General features: G+C 37.5%; 1 protein-coding gene across 1 annotated transcript in view; it reads left to right on the forward strand.

Moving 5' to 3' along the window:
- TG (thyroglobulin) overlaps window positions 1-20,015 on the forward strand; it is a 2,464,750-nt gene that overhangs the window by 934,857 nt on the left and 1,509,878 nt on the right. The window contains exon 29 of the mRNA XM_044066937.1: window positions 2,989-3,069. Within this exon, the coding sequence (XP_043922872.1) occupies window positions 2,989-3,069 (81 nt within the window). The remainder of the gene's footprint in view (window positions 1-2,988; window positions 3,070-20,015) is intronic.

The raw sequence follows: 20,015 nt of genomic DNA on the forward strand, positions 1-20,015 counted from the left end.
GTGGAGGTGTATCCATCTTCATTAAATCGATGTTCACTTCGAGACTGGTAAAACAGTATGACTTTCATGAGTTACTCTAGGTTCAAGTAACTACAGGCAAATATCCAACACATCATCGCTAGCTACAGGTCTGCCACCATGAACCAGGAAAAGTGCACCACCTACCTGGACTTGCTAGAGTCACTCAGTATACAGCCAAACACCTTGGTCATGGGAGATTTCAGGTATCCTTTCATTGTCTGGGCAACTTACACAAGTAAAAACATGATCAGTCTGAGGTTTCTGGATTTTGTTAATTCATATGCCCTGGAACAGTTGGCCTGCACCCCCACAAGGGGCTCAAATGTCCTACACCTAGTGCATACCAACAGGGGGGAGGCACTGCACTTCCTCCTGTGTGTGTGTTGCTCTCCCTGCTAAGGTTAGACCATAAATCAGTCTTGTTTGAAATAAAGATCAGACCTGACACCATCATAAGATCAAAATTTCTCCAAAGCAAATTATAGCTTACTAAGCAATGGTGTTAAAAGTTACAAAGCCCTTGCTAACATAGCCAACAATGACTCTTATGTAGAAGAGTACACAAATACCCTAAATAGCCATTTAAACAAACATATTGACTCAGCTGTACCTGACATGGAAAAAAAAAAAACATGTCCTCCCGAAAAAACAAGACACCCTACTGGACTGTAAGTATAAATAAGCTATACAACAAAAGAAACTGATATCTAGGAACAGGAGGGAACTTACACAACAGAGGAAGAATACCCTCCACAGCTTGAACAAGCAAACCAGATGTCTTGTAAACTCCTCTAAGGCTAGTTATGAGACCAAATTAGCATCCCTAGCTAAAGACAATCATAAGGCATTCTTTAGCTACATCCAAAACCGAAAAGGGAATGACCAGCTGTGTGCTGAACGTATAGTGGATGGTACCACTCACACTGAAGCTGAGGAAATTGCCAGCCTGATAGATTTGGCAATAACTTCATCCCCCTGTCCCCCACCAGTCATATCCCAAAGCATTCCTGACACCAATCCTCTACTGAATATCTCCAGGACTAAAAACACAGCCTCTATGGAGCCAGATAACATACCAGGTTGCTTAACAAATAATCTAAAACAAGACCTAGCATAACCACTTGGCACTCTCTTTAGCCATAGCCTGAGCACTGGCTTTGTTCCTGCAGGGTGGAGAACAGTAACAGTAATTGCCTTGCACAAAGTAGGTCCATCAACTGACCTGGGAAACTATCAACCCATAAGCCTAACCAGCCTTATCTGCAAGGCCATGGAATGAATCAACATGGACCTTACCAACAAGGACACAGGCAACCTTCAAATGCTTGACCTGACCCAGTTTGGTTTTGTAAAGGGTAGATCTTGCTTATTAAACCTGGTGGACTTCTTTGAGAATATCACCAAAACCCTGGATGAAGGCAAAGCAGTACATACCACTAATCTTGATTTAGCCGAGGCTTTTGACACAATCCCCCACACAGGGATTATTGAGAGACACTCTGTCAGCTGGGATTTAACCCATACATCAGTAGAAAGGTAGCCAACAGGCTTACCAACAGAATGCACTCTGTCAAAGTTGGGGAGTCCACCTCCACCAGTTGACCAGTTACCAGTGGGATACCACAAGATTTTGTGCTGGGCCCTCTACTGTTTGGAATCTATTTCTCTGAGGTCCAGGTGAAAGTAGATGGCCTGTGGCTTACCAAGTTTGTGGATGACTGCAAACTCGATGCAATCATTGAGTCCCCCAGTGATATAAACATATTACAGAAGGGACTGATGCAGACAAATGATTGATGATAAAGTCATGGACTCAAACTAAACCCAAAAAATGCCTCATTATACCCTTTGGCAAAGAAGTAGACCCTGCTAATTATGATATAGATATAAACTCTCTAAGCTCAAGCCCAGTGGTGCTAGACTTGAGAACACAAGTTGATAGCAACTTTGATCACCATGTGTCCATAGTGGAAAGGAAAGCCTACATTGCACATCTCATAAATAAAGGCATCACATCCAAGTCTAAGGAGGTTATAACTCAACTATACTCAACCCTTATCATACCACTAATGGAGTAAAATGCTCCCTTCTATATGTACCTCATCAGGCACCTGCAGCAACTGAGAGATCACGGAGGTTTCTAACCAAGAGAATCCAGGGCCTCCAAAAATTGACTTACGTAAAAAGACTGAAATCCTTGCCACTGTACTCTATATCATACAGACTGCTGAGAGGCAACCTGTGCCTGGCCTACAGAGCAGTCTCTCACTCTGCCTTAGTGGAAATGCTGCATAACCACAAATAAAATGGGACAAGAGTCATTTGCTCCAAGGATCTCAACCTAGCCTGTGACATTAACAAAACATGTTGGAGAGACAGACATATCTCCCAGAGATGACTGCTCCTCTAGAATAAGCTCCCACTTCACATGAAGTAGAGCTACTCAGTGATCCTATTTAAGCACAACATTGACAATTGGATGGGTGACCCTAAACTCACTCTAGGGGTGACATCTATGTCCCTCATGGAAAGGGGTATTCGGTGCTGATCATAGAATTGCTCTGCTAACAACAACCATCCATCTATGGTCAATTAGGGTGCACTGTTTTTTACACAGCTAGGCTTGTAAAGCCCCTAGGGCTATTAGCCTAATAACCTCCTATGAAACTGTGAATCTATAATGTCTGCATATCCAAGAGTCATTATTTAATGGAAATATATATTATTATAACATGCTGTTATTGTTCTTTAATTGTACCCACTCACTCCCTGACTCCCTCACTTTGTTATAGTGATGAGAATAAAATCTGAATTACTGTTAGACTAGCAAAAAAGTACTTACTATGTCTGTTGACTAAATGTAAAGTATTACTAGCATAGCATTCTGTGTTAAATTAAGTAAATGCATGAGGTAATAGATGTAACTTAATGATATAATATTACTCATATTATCCAATTGTGTTTCAGATTCTGATATGGACATTCGGGTCAAGTCTTCTTCAGAATGTTTTCAAAGTGCTCGTCAAGATCAAGGAAGCCTGATATCAGGTATATTTCTAAAAATTCTAGATTACCATTTGGGAGGGGCATAATATATTACAGGCATATTTTTTGGAATAAATGTGCCACGGCCACAAGTGATAACAATGAAAAGTGAAAATCGTACTTGGCATTTCAGCTTTGAGTTAGGGTAATGGAAATATTTGTACAAACAAGATGTATTCTTGAGGGCAGGTCAGAGCAACAACAGGGGGACTGTGGCATACAAGATAAATTAAGCAATTTCCTGTTTGTTATTTATTAACATTCATTAACTATATAACACCTACTTTATTCTATTCATGATAGTGGGAGATAAGGACCCTATCCTGGTACTGAAGTGGTATAAAGCAGACAATAATAATCCATAATAGGTTAGTACTAAGCTAATTGCCCTTGCAAGCCATTTTAAGCCTAGCCAATTATCCCTTGTGAGACCCAAACCCTGCACCTTGTGTTTGTAAGGCAAACACCTTAACCATTAGGCCACCCTACCAGTAGAGGTATTTTAATGGATACTAGTTCATCACATGACACACACACACTCTTATCATACTACATGCATCTCTAGGGGCAAATTGGTGGGTCATTGGATTACCTACTGTGTTTGAAATGTGAGAGGAATCTGAGACACCTAGCAAAAGTATTACCTATTCTCTCCTGTTTGCCTTACGAATTTGAAATTGAAACTCACTGAGACTGGTTCCCTTGTCATTAGTTATTATTTGCATTCATTTATTTATTTGCTTGTATGTTTGGTTGCATGTTTATTTTAACTGTCTGGATATTTGTTTATTTAAGACTATTTAGAACCCTTTTATTTAAGAAAGGAATTAGACTGACCTCCTTTTTATAGATGCATCCACATTCTAGGGTTTTGGTAATTTTCCCTTCCTTTCTTTCATAAATACTGAGTTCAACTTCATTTAGTGTTCCTGCTTTTTAATTTACTTTTTATGTCCACACCTCCGTTTTAGTTAACATAACTATTATTATTGTCTTTACTACATTAAGAATTTTTACAAGTTTTCCTGTCTTTTTGTTTGATGTATAGGCACCGAACTGTGTCAATCCATTTATTGCAATCGTGAAACCAGAAACCAGGAACAGTTAAACTGGTTTCATTACTAAAGTATCTTCATCAGTAACAATTAACCATGAAATGAAACATTATTCCCAAAGCAGTTACCTTTAGAAAGCTTCAATGGCACCATTTCATCTCTTAAAGGCATAGATCATTAATAATCATCTGATGCAAACTGATGCATCTATGAATGCTCATTCAAATGATGCTTAAATAATGCCTCTAAATTAACTATGTATATGTATAACTTCTTTGATAATACATTCTTCCAATCTACATTTTTATTAAAAAAAACATCAATACCCAGAAAATTTTAACTGGCTTTTTATGTACCTCTGAATGATTATATAAAGCATTATTTATCCTACCACAACGAATGTCACTCAAGTGTTCAGACATGCAATGTTTGAACATCCTAGATGATTTACCCACATAAAAAGAATGAGAGGTACAAAACACTAAATATATAATACCAATAGATGTACTTGTGATATATTTCTCAATCTGATAAACATTTGGTGCACTGATGGCTGAAAACTCTTTGGTGTTAATTACATACTGACAGAAGGAACAGCTTCACATGATCTACAGCCCTCAACCTTAACCCCATCAATGGTTAGTTGTCTATCAAAATTTATTCTAGGCTTTCTGTAGGATAGTGGTATACGTGGCTGTTTTTTTTCCTCAGTTTCTGCATCTGAAGTCTTGACTGCACTTAGCTTTAGCTGACATCCTCTGCTTTTCTCCTTCTGTGTGTGATACTATGTTTCTTAAATGGTGTATGTTTTCTTTAACCTTTAATGCAACCTCATTTAAGAAAAACAGTTGTTTTTCCTCCTATTGTATATTTGCATATTTGTTCATAGAATAAGTTATGCATGTAATGGCAGTTTAGATACATCTCTGGTGCTGTAGTGCATCAACTTCATGCATTTTCTTTGAGCAGTTTTGAGGTCCTCTTCTGTTTTGTTTAAATCATTCCTTCTGAATTCCAGAGCCTTCACTTTTGACTGGCTTGGCTATGGTTAAATTGTTTGTAAACTACTATGTTTGTTTATCTCCAAATAGTTGCCTGCTTAAAGATCTGTGATCCTCTTTCACCCTCATTTGAAGTCATGTCCAACATTACTGATCTTTTTATTCTTAGTTTTTGGAGATGTACCCCACAGGGCATCAAGCATATTCCTCCTCTTTAGATGTGGCCACATCCCAAGAGCTACAATTAACAAATGGCACAATAAAGTCCTCCATCAACAATACTCAGTTCTCTGACACATTAAGGATGCCTTCTATTATTGTCCTTTTAATTTCTATGAGTAATAGTCCCATATACACCAGTTCTACAGTTTTTCCCATATACACCAGTTCTACAAATTTTGCTGCTATTTCTATGTCCCGGTATGATTCAAAGGGGCTCTTTTCCTTCATACAGGCTCTTACATTGTTGCTTTACTTCCATCCATTACCTTATACAGAGGAAATTCCAGTGTTCCTCTCTCAAATCATGGGCTTTACTATGTTTACATCCCAGTCATGTATTGTCATGCACCATATTTATGTTACTACAGCAATATCAGTGCATCTTCCAGCAAAGCAAGGTGAAGAATCTATTTGTCCAGATATCGGGACTTGACATTTATAAAATTGGAGTCTGAAGTTGTTTTAGTCAGTGAGGTCTTTAATATGGTTAAGTAGAGAGTGCCACTGTTTTGGTACTAAGATGGTGAAACTGTGGTTAGCACACTGTAGCTTTGTTCTAATGAATTATAAAATTTTCCTGACTGTGATTTGTTTCTTCTCCCTTCATTACATGTCAATAAGCAGGTACCTTCTGTCCCTGGAAGTCCCTTCACTCAAGCCAGCTGCATGATATATATGGAAAAAGCACAGACTATGACCCAGATGATCTGGGTTTGGTTAAGGACTCAGCTTGTTTAAACCCATCCAAAGGGGCTTAGAGTACACTTGGGTACGCATCATGGCCTATTCATAGTGAATTCAGGGGACATGTTAAGGGCATTGTCTGTAGGACAGTGGTAGAATATTATAAAAGACTTCTTGACAGCGATAGGATTCTGGCACAGGTGTCCTGATCTCTTCATCATCCCTGTAAATGGGGTGGTGTTAGTCCAGGGGAGGAGAGGTTAGCTCAGTGGACCTGATGAATGAGGAGTGGACCTAAGGGCAACTATTGGTCAGCTGTGAGGAGCAAAGAATAGAGAAAAAATGGTTTCACTTCATAATCTCGAATTAATGAAACCTCGAAATTCAGTAACCTGAGACCATGAAGTCGAACCATTCACAACACAGAAACCACAATCCCGAAACACACAATCACGAACATACATACACCATACACCACTTACCATACACACCACTCCACCCATGTCACACAAACCACACAGCCCTGCACTACATATAAGCAGGGGCCAAGTCCCCCTGCACCCCCACACCTCCCCTACTTAAGTATACCAACTCCGAGGTCGCACATAACATAAACAAAAAGAAACACTCACACCAAGCCATCCTCTACTCGCTCGCACACAAATACACATCACACATACACAAACAACAACAAATCCAACACTCACACTCACACTTACACCTCCCTACCCTTACCCACGCATGCAACATACAAAAACACACACAAACACTCACTCACCTGCAATTTCAGGCACCATAACACTGCACTCGACATACCGGAAATGCATATGCACGGATTTGAGATATTCAAATTCACTTTTATGCACTTTCAGCATTCTGGTTTTCAGCTTCATTGTCTCGGGTTACTGAATTTTGAGCTTTCAGTAATTTGCGATTATGAAGTGAAACCAGAAAAAACACCCTTCACAATTGTATCTGCAGAAGAACAGAGTCCCCCAGCGAATTAACTTTCTCTCATGGGACCTTGTACCACTTTTTAAAGTGATTTCACTGTAGAATATTGCAATATCTGGTTTTTTTTTTCTTTTTACTTTCCATCTTATTTGCATGAGGACAGGAGAAGAACTGTGGAGAAGTACTTTTATTACTGATGTTATTCCATAGTACTGTTATATATATGCTCGCAGATTATATCATTTTTAAATTTACAGACCAAATAAGGAAAGAGGAAACTACAAGAGAAAAGAGAGGAAAAAAGAAAAGCACAGTTAAAAGCTATGGCATCACACAAAGTATAGAAGTAAAACAAACTGAAGAAAAAAGTTGTGATATTGTCCATATCTTATTATTTCTTCTCAATTCAGTTTTTTATTTAATATTTAACATTTTCTGGCCACCATTTTTCCAAGGACCATTAAGCCCTTATCTCCTATAGGCTTTTTTTGTCTGTCCCTATTCTAAAACATTCAAGGACAGCATGTGAGTGAGTCGAGAGCCAGGGATTATAGTCAGCACCCGCAATGGTTATAGCATTTTTTTATGCTCCTACCTCACTCCCTGTCTTGGCCAACAGGCATGGAAAAGGTGCCTGTTCTAAGTGCATGCTTGTGTATATCTGCATTACCTTGCTGGAATATGAAGTTCTCCCTGCTAGGATTGCACCACTAAAGTCTTGCCCTTCGTGTACGTCTGACTTCCCAGAAAGTGCAACTACAGTGGGACCTTCATAAGTACCCGTTCCAGCAAAGGCAATACAGCAGTTTCTTCCTGTTCCCATTCTACATCTACCAATAGGTTCCTCCAGCACTAGGCCCACTAATCAAACTCAGATCACATGAGATGGATTCTGAGATTCCACCTTCCACACCATGGAACAGTTTATTTTTGTTTTAATTTTAACTTTTACTGTACAGCTTATAGCATCACTCCATCTGTGCAAGTATACAATGGGTTATTTCTTTTACTTCAGTTTCTTCCACTCATTATTTCTTAGAGATAAGTATTGCAGTCATTGGCTGCAGCCTTATCTAAAATGGAAGTTTGGATGGAGCTTATGCCCCACAATAGCTGGAGAGTAATAAGTAAGAAAAATAAAAATAAAATAAAAATACATAAATATAAAAATAAAGTATTGCAAGAACAAGGAATGTTTATTCACTGCAGTGATAAATAGTAATCAAAGAGTGCTTTTCTAGCTGACTTCTTTTCTGTGCCAAGAAATACAGGTGTCCTGTAAAAGTACCTAGATATTTCAAATGTAGTTAAATATCCACGGTGTATAAGTATAAAAGAGAAATGTTTATATGAAAAACACCACAGACAATACTGTTGTAAGGTGATGTGACGTCTGAACCCTTTTTGCTTTGTGATGTAATGACTGATATTATTATTATAGAATGCATACCAACACCAAAGATTGATTTGTTAAACTGTTGATGGAATTCTGAATAGTTACTGTGAGGGTTTAGATGGTTTTACCCCTTGTAGTAACAATTTCCAATTAAGGTACAGCTCTAACACCTTGGTACAGCCATGTGAAGGTCTGTCTCTGCAGAGGCATTCTGAGGGAGCAGCCTACACTAATTAGCCATGCACTCATCCCCAGAAATACCTGTATTAAGGCATTTACACTCGAGGACTGGTAAGAGGTATGTTGGTGTGTGTATGCATGTGGGTGTGTGTGTGTGTGTGTGTGTGTGTGTGTGTGTGTGTGTGTGTGTGTGTGTGTGTGTGTGTGTGTGTGTCTGTATGTATATATGTGTGTTGGTGTATGTGTGTGTGTCTGTATGTATATGTGTGTGTGTGTGTGTGTGTGTGTGTGTGTGTGTGTGTGTGTGTATGTGCTTGTGTGTGTGTGTGTGTGTGTGTGTGTGTGTGTGTCTGTATGTATGTGTGTGTGTGTGTGCACGGGCACGCGTGTGTCTGTATGTGTGTGTGTGTGTGTGTGTGTGTGTGTGTGTGTGTGTGTGTGTGTGTGTGTGTGTGTGTGCGTATGTGCTTGTGTGTGTGTGTATGTGTGTGTGTGTATGTCTTTGTGTTTGTTCAAATGTGTTCAGTTACATAGGAGAGTGAATGATGGGTGCTTGTCCCAATCCAGTGCATGAGCCACCAGTGGTGACTGCCACAGGAAAATGCTGATTTGCACTAGTGGTAATTCAGAGACATACAAATTAGATGATAATGAAATCTTCCCTCATTTTTGCAAACATGCCTTTTAATTGCATTTTCTACAATCACAAAAGCAGTGTCTATGGCTGCAGCTGTTACTGCCAGTGGTGGAGTTCTTTCTGTATTCCCTGGTAAGTATATTAACTCTTCTGAAGATTAGTTTCAGCTCTGAAGTGGAACAGAGTCGTAGAATGACAATATAGTATTAGTGTCTGACTAAAGACATCTCCCTTAAAGTAGCATACATATATAACATACGGAACAATAAAAATATTACTAGAATTTTAAATGCGATATTTAATTTCAGTGAAAAAACAGTCATGCAGTATTTAATGATTTTAAGCTCAGTTACATTACAGTTAAATAAATCCAAAGAACATCCGAGTAAGTTATAAGCAAGGACTTTTTTTTATTTATTTTATTTCTTATTGATCTTTTGTTAATATGGGTAGGGTGCTGGTCCGCCTGGAGCATTTTCAGGCTCAACCTGGGAAAAATACAAAAACAAAGAACAGAAACATTGATAAAAGACAAGATGAAGAATAAACAAGCAAGGCAGGGATGGGATCTGATACAATCATGTGATATTCATATATAGTATTTCAAATAACAAGAAAAGTTGGTTGGTAAGCTAAGCACAGTCATTGTCTTTATGCAACAAGAAATTTACAGTACATTAATACAGAGAGTGCAAACTGGAGGGAATAGAAAAGGGAACAAAAAAAAAGAAAAGCTGGAAGAAAATAAAACAAGAGAAGGGTTAGATATGAAAATAGAATAGAAATGCTTTATTTCTTGAGAGAAAGATATATTGTGTGGTGCTCGGTCATTTAAGGCAGATAGATTTTAGGTGGAAGTGAGTGAAAGGGTGTTAGTCCCAGGTAAAAGTTTGGTGTTGAAAATATTTGCAGGAGATAAGTTTCTATAAGTATTTTTAGGTAGGATCTGCATTTAGTGTAGTTGGAAATTTGTTTTTGTTCAAGGGGAACAGATTTCCAGCATTGAGGAGCCATTACTGAAAGGCTGTGGTCTATGTGATGTATTGTAGTTTCATGTGTTTGAAGAGAGGGTGTAGAGGATGGAACAGATCTGAGGTTGTAGGTTGAAGTCTATGGGAGTGAGATGATTTGTAAAGAAAGGGAGGGATGCAAGAATGAACATTTTATAAATAATAGCGCAGAGGAGAGGAAGAGGACATTTTCCTGATGTGTCTGAAGCCATTTAGCTTGAGACAAAACTTGGTAGTGGTGCCCTGCTATAAGGAAAGAGAGGTAAGTCAACTGTTATTGTTGCTTGTGGTTTTCAAAGAAAACAAAAGTTTTTAAAAGCTGTGGAAATTTCACAATTTTTGCTCTGCCTTTGGGTATCAGTAAATGAGAACTTTTAGTAACCCAAAGAGTTTTGAGTTGATTTTGGATTTTATTTTAATTTGTTTTCTATGCACTACTGAAAGTTTAGTTGCTTATCTTGCCATAAACCCGAGTAGTAAGTGTTTAGTGGTTTCTAAGGGTGTTTGGTTGGTGCAGACATTATTCTTTTCTGATGGAACAGTAAATGGCTTTTGCTTTATTCCAAAATTCTGTGTGCGTGTTTGTGCCTATATATATATATATATATATATATATATATATATATATATATATATATATAGATATATATATATATTTTATATATATATATATATATATATATATATATATATATATATATATACACACACACACACACACACACACACACACACACACACACACGCACACACACACATATTTGTGTGCGTGTGTGTGTGTGTGTGTGTGTGTGTGTGTGTGTGTATTTGCTAAGTTTTGGAGGTATTATCTCAAAGAAAAGAATTAACCATGACTGTTTTACAGTGAGTAAATTCAGTATATTCATTGATTAACTCCTATATGTAAAATATTCAGCAATACTCCTAAGTGAATAAGGACAGAACTTCAAAGCTGGGGAGCCAAGTTGAAGAGCGTCATTTCATTAATCAGCTGATAAAGGGATGGTTTGCACATTATTACTCTCTGATCTAAGGTTATGAGTTAAAGTAAAACAACAGTATTAGTGCAGTGGCAAGTCTGTTACTAATAAGGGAAGACTAGCAAAACAAAAAAGTAATGGGAACCATTAACAGGGATAAACAGTAGTTAATTCAAAAAATTCAAAGTCCACAACTTACTTGACGAGTTACTTTTCCTAAAAGTAATACTTGTTTATTCTAAGAGTTTAAAATCCATAATGTAGTTAGAAATGCTTATTCCACAAATTTGAAATCCACAACATACTTAAAAAGTTGCTGCTTATTCCACAAATTTAAAAATCCACAAATGTACTTAAAAAGTTGCAAGTGCAGAAGACGCTTCCACCCAGATAGGCTTCATCAGGCAAAAAAAAAAAAAAAAAAAAAAAAAGAAGAGGATAATGAGGTTTGGGGGTGTTATCTCAAACAACGGAATTAACCATGACTGTATTCACAGTGAGTAGATTCAGCACAGTTCATTGATTAACTCCTACATGTAACATACTCAGCAATACTCCTAAGTGAATAAGGATGGAGCTTCTGATCTGGGGAGCCAAGTTGAATAGCTCAATTTCATTAATCAGCAGATAAAATGATGGTTTGCACATTACCACTTTGTGATCTAAGTCATCAGAAGTAGTTGTTATGACCAGTATCCTGGCAACAGATAGACAGTAAGAGCCGAATAAAGCATTGTGTACAATAGAGCTAAGCAGGACATTAGCTTGTTGAGTGATAGGTATCCAACCAGTTCCAGTAAGGGTAAACAAACTGGTGCAGGTGCTGCTTTTCAGGACAATTTGCAGGACCGTAACATTTTTAATACATTCAAGAGGAAAAAGTGGGGGAGAATATTCAAGTCCTTTGATAAAAAAACATTGGTATTTTCATTTTTGGCTTCAGGTGTTAGAATTGCTACACAGTAGGTCAATTTTAGCTAATAAGTGAGTTCTTTTTTATTATTCCAGTAGTGTGCTTGCCTGATGTTATGCTAAGCTCAATGCAGATGCCCCATTGTTTTCTCCAACTTTTTATTTTTGGCTGTTATAAAGGTGACTGCGATTTAGAATAAGTGGAACAGAAGGAGGTTGTTTATTGCGAATGTTGTATGGCATAGTTTGGCTTATGCCTTCATTCACATACAAAAGGTGAGCAGTTATCCATTTGCAGTATTAAACAAGTCAGACTGGAAATTATTTTGGATAGCATTTGTCTTGGATGCATAGGGTAAGTATCAGATCATCAGCATGTTAGGCAAATTGCAGGCTGAGAATCTTGCATGTCAGCATGTTGAAATAAATAAGAGTTATTCTCTTCCAAGCATTAAACCTAATAGAGATTGTTGCTTTGGGGCTGGAAAAAGTATTCCACATTTAACCCATTTCTCATTACACCAGCCATACTACTGATGAACTCATCTGGTTCTGCTAAAGTTAGCAGAAATACATTTAAACTGAAAACTTTTTAATCTGACCTTTTCATGTGAAGTACATTTTACATGCATCAGTAGTTGTGGGGAAAGTGTGCATGCATGCCTGATATGTGTGTGTGTGTGTGTGTGTGTGTGTGTGTGTGTGTGTGTGTGTGTGTGACATGTTGTTTTTATCTCTGCATGCGGCTTTATGTGTCTGACTATGTGGATGAGCTGTGCATTCCAGCATTAAGGTTTAATAGTACATATCTGTCAAGTACAGCATCACTATAGCTTTTCAAGCCAAAAGAGATTAAGTTGTCACAGGTGATATGTTATTATGATTACTATCTTTAATGGTAACTGTACTATGACCTTCCTAGTTTATTCTTCACTTATTTTTTGGAGATTCCTCCCTCCCTGTTTACATTCTTTTTACAAAGCTTAAAAACCACAGTGATCTTATTTATATTTTACTAACACTGCGTCTTTTGTTTTTCTTTACCTTTTGTCCTTTTTGACAGTCTTGGCTCAAAAGCAAGATTAATATTTGTTTATGTGTACGTTTTATTTTTCATCTTGGCCTGCCATGGTTTTATAGACTGCTGTAATTTTTAAACTGTATAAATAACCTGACAATATGGACAAACTTTATCTCTTAAAGTATTTAGACAACCAAGTACTAGATGTTTATAGGGGAATTTCTTTTTTTCCATGAAGAGGGTTTGAACAGACTTTTTTTCATTGCATTTTTAGCATGCCAGGCTTTTTTTTTTCATTTGAAATGATAATACAACAAGGACAAAGACCATGTAATGACTGCATTAGTCTTCCACTTGCCATGGATGGTGTTTAGAAATGATTAAAAACCACAAAAAAATCATTAATTTATTTTCATTCATTCTCAGTCACCCGATTAATCCAGTTTAGGGGTTTAGGGAGAGAGAGACAATGCTAGCATTTACTGAATGGAAAGTGGAAGATCTAATCCTGTCCCAGTACTTGGCAAGAAAGAGTCATTCACATATGACATGTATTCCTATGGTAATGTGGAGGAATGACAGTTAACCTACAGTGCATCTTTAGGATGTGTGAAGAAATAGTAACATCTAGGAACAAAAAAATAGCATACACAGGGAGGATAAACAAATACCACACAGAAGGCATCCTAGACAAGAACTGAACTAGAAAACCAAGCACGGTGAAGCAGCAATGCTGTCCACTGCACTGTCCACATGAAAGTTTGGTGATTCAAAAATAAAATGATCATGGTGGTACATCACGAATATGACAAGACATAGCTCAAACTAAAAGCATGGTAGCAAATAATGAATATTAGCGACCCATAAATTCTACACATCTGTGTAGTGTCATTACACCAGCTGGATACAGTATGTCCTGCCATGCCTAACTTAGCAGAATAAGTGTACATTCCAGTATTACTTCTGTTACATAGACTATTAATGTGGATTTATTCTGACTTTCTGTTTTTTCTACTTTTTCATGTGTCAAGATGTTTTACTTACTAACATTTTTTATATGAAAAGCACTTCACAAACTCATTATAAACAAATACAAAATACTTTCAAAACATACACTAGTATTTATTCAGTACATAATACAAAGGTAAAAATGAAAATCATGAAACCACAATAAAACACATTTTATATAAATATAGGTGAAATGTTCTACTGGCAACCCACTTTTGAGAATGAACTTGAGTTGCTGGTATGGCTGGGCATGGGATAGGATGAAGTGACCAATGGCAAGTGCTCCCATCCAGGGCGAAATTGTGGGGAAACCTAGTGCCTCTGTAACCTCTGTTGGACACCAGGAATCTTGCAGTTCATCACAGGTTAATTCATGTGCAGCCATGTCTTAAGAAATGGGTGAATGGGGAAGCTGCGAACAGCCTGAGGCTCCATGGGCTATGGAGGGAGTGTATAAAAGTTATAGCTGAAATGAGCTGTCCCTCTAGGATAGGCTGAAGGTATTTTACACCATTTTTAACATGTGCATTTTAATAGTATAATCTTAATTGTCTTACTGTATTATGTTGTTTACTTATTTACCTGTCACCTGTGTCTGAATAACATCTAGTGTGCTGGCTAGAGTTAGGAGAGGAAAGTGGAGCCTTTCATTCAGCTTGCCTCTGATGGGTGTCTAGAATTTAGAATTTAGAGTTTCAGATTTAGAGACTCCTTTTAACACCAACCATTCCTTTCAATATTCATCTCCTTGCTTTCCTTTTGACTAGAATATTTTCTTAAATATGGGTGTACAGGCTCTTGTGGTAAAGAGCAATGTGTAAGAAAGACATCCATGTCGGTGCATGGGATAGAGGGATAAAGCCCTAACTATGGCCCAGGTGACCCAGGTTCAATTAGTGTCTCAGGCATCTGAGGTGCTGGCAGGGAGGGATGGACAAACACATTCCGAGAGGGAGAGAGTTTGACCATGGCACTCCCTAAGTAGCCCTTGGACAAAGGTTGGTGAATACATAGAAGGGAGCAGGGAATTGTGAGGTCAGAAAACAACCCTCCCCATCAAAGTAGTCCGCCAGTTCTCAAGGACTTCCTTAACTTCTGCATCAGCCTCAGCCCTGAAATGGAGAAATTCTTGAGGGGCTAGTATGGTGGCTGGTAGACCCGATGATGGATATGGGGCAACGGGTAGAGTGTTGAAGAATGATACCTGAAGGTGAGGGGGGGGAGAGACAAAAGAAAGGAATTATTTCTGCAGGAAGTGGATTCTTTATGTAGTCTCCACCCTTTAAAAGACAATATTTTTGTAACCACTAAGCCTTGAACCTTTTCACACTTGGATATGGCACCTAAAGTTATCCTTCACAGGCATTAAAATGGCATTGTCATCTTTCCACCCCATATTGAATTCTCCAGACACCTTTACCTTCTCATGAGTGTGGAACACTTGCAGCAACAATCACTCATTCCCCCTGTCAGTGAATCCTGCATCTTGTTCTCTCAGTTATTCATTTCCTTAACTTCTTTTATTTCCATTTCTGCCCAGCCATAAGTAAACTGTGTGAACCACATTTAAACCTGCTTGTGTCTGTGCCTTTTATACTGGTGTATTTGCTTACCTAAGGCAAGATATGGATGAACGATTAAAAGCAAGCAGTCATCATCATTTTTAAAGACAGCTAAAATATTAACTTGATGGGAAATTATATGAAGTTATGAACTGTGGCATAGATGGACAAATCCTGGCACATTGTGCTTCTTTCTAGCCATAATTATTTTATCCTCATGGTGCATCACATTTGTTTGAACCATTTCCTTAGACTAAAAAAGTCCCTGTTAAAGTTCAGTTCTATTTCTGCACAGATGGCACCCACTAAGAGAGACATATGACAGAATAAAGGCTCCATGATATTTATTTCCAGGTTACTGTGACACTGCTCCCCCTGTCAAACTTACCAGCCTTTCTTTCAGGTTAATCACAGAAGCAACCTTATCCCTGCATACCTTTGACTTGTCACGTGGCTTACTCCTCAGTCTGTACTCTCCTTTGTTGAGAACAGTGGTGCAGGTACTAGTTTGTGAGCTTCAGTGATCTCTGTGGAAACTCTTGTAGATAGGAGCTCACAACCACTGCTTAATTCACACTCATTCTTTCCCATTTCATCTGCAGGGTAAAGCTGACTGTATTGGATATATTTCTGTCTTTTATGACTCCTGACTGAAAATTCCCCAATCCCAGATGAGTATCTACATTCTCTGGATTTGTAGTCCATTTTACAGTTCCATTCTTTGCTTGGATGATGGTATCTGCCTCTTTCAGAGGAACAGAGCTCCCTTTCTTTTGTTTTGAAACAACTTTATTAAGTCAAAGACAGAAATCTCAGCACTTATATAGTAAAAGCATCTTATGATTTTAAGGAACGTTATACCATAGTAATCCAAAATCAGATAGTGATGCAGGCAAATGGATCCTTGAGCAACAAAATGCAAGTACAAAAAGTAAAAAGAGAAGGTTCCAGACCACGACACATACAATCTTAAAATCTTTAATGAACAGAGTAAAGGGTGAGTGCTTTTGCAGCTGTAAGCTATTTCATCAGACAATCATCACAGATAACAATCAGCTATTTAATTCAGCCAATGGAAGAATCGATGCAATTAAACTTGCAGAAGTTTTTTAAAGTGCTAAGTCACCCCTATATCATATCATATTCCATTAAATGAATATATTGCATAAGATAACCATGATTAGTATAAATATAAAACATATAAGGTACAAATAAAAAATGTAAGTATCTACCATATTAAAACATTATATTTTGTATGGATTACCTTGGAAGTGGTTTATTCAACAATATGGGCTTAATAGATATTTTCTCATTAAATCCCTTGCCCATATTAGCACACATTCTAATAATCTAGTCCAACTCTTTTGTTTCAACCTTCTTCCTCATGTCCCCCCCTCTGTGTCCCGGGGATAGAGTTTCAATAACCATAAATTTAAAATTATGTTCTTGGCCTTTCTCTAAGACATGTTTTGCTAATGCATTTATTTCAGCTTGTCTGGAGATATCATATAGGTGCTCTCTTACACGATCCCTCAACCTACGTGTAGTCATACCCACATAGAAAGAGTGGCATACTACACAGTATGCCAAATATACCAGATCAGTGGTACTACAGTCAGCTATTAATCTGAAATAGTGTCTGGATGTAAACATTTTGTAAACATTTTCCAATGGTATCTAAGCACTTGCAATGACTGCATTTTTTAGATGGGAAGGCTCCATATTCATGTTGGACTACATCTCTTTTATTTGTCTGCACGTTTTCTGGACCACACAGAATTCTCTTCAGGGATTTTTTATTTTTGTAAGCATATTGGGGGACATCTCCCACTACCCCTTTTCCATGTTCATCTGCACACAATATATTCCAATTTCTTTCCTAGACATCTAAAAGTAACTTAATGTTACTGAGATAAGTGACTGGCAGTCTCATAACATTATGCGCTGACTTTCATTATTATTTCATTATTCATGGTGCTAGTGAAGTAGGGTTGTCCCTTCCTCTCCCTTGCTCTAAGTGCTGTTCTTACTTGTTCTACTTACTTTTTGGCATATCCCCTCTCTATGAAGTTATTTCCCAAACTGGACAGCTCATTTTTAAACTTGTCATCCTAAGCTGTAAGTCTTGATGTCCTAAGGGCCTGTCCTCTCATTACATTTTTAAATACATGTTGTGGGTGCATGCTGTTCTGTTAAACAAATGTATTACTATAACACTACTTTCTGAAGATTTCTGTTTCAAAATTACCTTCAGGTGTCCTATGTATACTGACATCTAAAAAATCTATAGATGTATTACAGGTATGAGCAGTAAATTTAAGAAAATGAGTACTACTATTGATAGAACTCAGGAATGTAGTAAGTCCTGTGGCCCCTCCTTCCCACAAGAGAAAGATGTTGTCCACAAATCTCTGATAGAAAACAATATTACTCGTATATTTCTTCAAAATATGTTGATTCTCCCACACAGCCATAGTAATGTTGGCATAGCTATTGGCACATGAGGTGCCCATAGCTATGCCATCAATTTGCTTATAGAGTTGTAGTTCAAATAAGATGTTATTCTCTAATATCAGCTCTACTAATAGACATAATAAGTCTATAACTTTAATGGTATATGTACCATCTTCCATCAAATACTGTTTCATAAACATAATCCCATGTCATTAGGAATTACTGTGAAGAGTGTTAGGACATCTAGAGTTACCAACAAACATTGTTTAGTAGGTGGTATGTGTTTAACATGTTTGTATAAATCATTCAAAAAGTGTTTTGTGTCCCTTAGTACATATTTATTTTTTGCCAACAAGAGTTTAACATGTTGCTCTACAAATATTGATAAGGGTTCAGTACTACATCATTGTCCTGCGACTGTAGGTCTCATTGGGGATTGCATGGATGTTTATGTATCTTGGGCTGTCCTTGGATTATAGGTATAATGGGTTGATCTACACTAAAATAGTTATAAAGCTCCAGGTCTATAATTCTAGACTGCAGGCAGTCAAATACATTATTTCTTATAGTACCAATACAATGTTTTATCCTGTCTGCATCTATCATTTCATATACCTTGGTACATAGATTCCCTATAAAAGTCATAGTCCATGACTACTAACAGTCCTCCCTTTGTCTCCAGAGCGTATAGAGATGGATTGATTATGACATAAATTTTCTAGTGCCATTCTTTTATTTTTAGTCAAGCTCACAAAATCCTTAGTTCTTGCTCTCTCATCATGCAATTTATAAATGTCTTTTAAACATGCTTTCTCAAATGTTTCAACCACATTATTGCTTTTTGGTATATATGTGCTATTTTTTCTAAACAGCTTTAAATCATTAGATGGTGCTATGACTTTCCCAAACTGAATTTTCAACATTAAGTTACGTGTAAATGTTTTTAACTCTATTACATTCTCTGTTAAAGTCATTCTATTAGCAGGTATAAATGTCATACCTTTATTAAGTACATTTGTTTCATCAATAGTAAGTGTCCGTTTAGATATATTCCATATTAAAGTTGATTCTGTCCTTGCCTCATTTTTTTCAGAGTTAGCGTGTGGTTGTCTTCTATTGAAGCTTTCCATTTCTGCCTGCCTCTACTTTGTGATCATTGCTGAAAAGTTGGGGTTCTGATGGGGTAGGGTGTACTGATTAAGCTTATGCCTGCATTTCCTGGTAATAAACCATTAGCGGAGATCGTGTGCCCAGCCCCTTGGATGTTGTCCTTCCTGGCTCCATTCTGTATTGCCAAACTGTTTGATTCACTAGCATCTACTGGAGTCGCAGAAATGCTATGTAGAGAGGACGTTGTTCAGTTGGTAACATCATCGGCCATATTTCCTTTGCCCTGATGTTTAGAAATCCTTCTTCACCATTCGTCTGCATAAAGGGGGGAATTCTACTGACCCATCAAACTACAGACGTATAGCCATTCTTTCTCCATTATCTAAAATACTTGAAAAATGCATTCATACTCAGCTACTACATTTTCTCTTTCAGGAAAACCTTCTGTCACTCACTCAACATGGTTTTCAACTATACCACAGCACAACTACCACCCTTCTATCTTTTGTATGATAAAAACAAACCAGATACTATGGCACCAAAGGTCTGTTAGAATAAAAACAAGCCAAGCAAAGAGAAAACATTGTCTGATGAAGGGTTTTACCTGAAAGCGCTGACCAGTTTCCTTTGGATGAAACTTTTATGTTTTTAGCCTGGTGGTATGTTGAAGTTTTCTCTTTGCTTTCCCTTCTATCTTTTATCCATAAAGTAGTAGAGGATAGAGATAATAACCAACTCATATCCTGTCTTTTTCTCTACCTTT

Source organism: Protopterus annectens, chromosome 3.part1 (assembly GCF_019279795.1).
Source record: "Protopterus annectens isolate FY-2018-M chromosome 3.part1, PAN1.0, whole genome shotgun sequence".
NCBI lineage: Eukaryota > Metazoa > Chordata > Ceratodontiformes > Protopteridae > Protopterus > Protopterus annectens.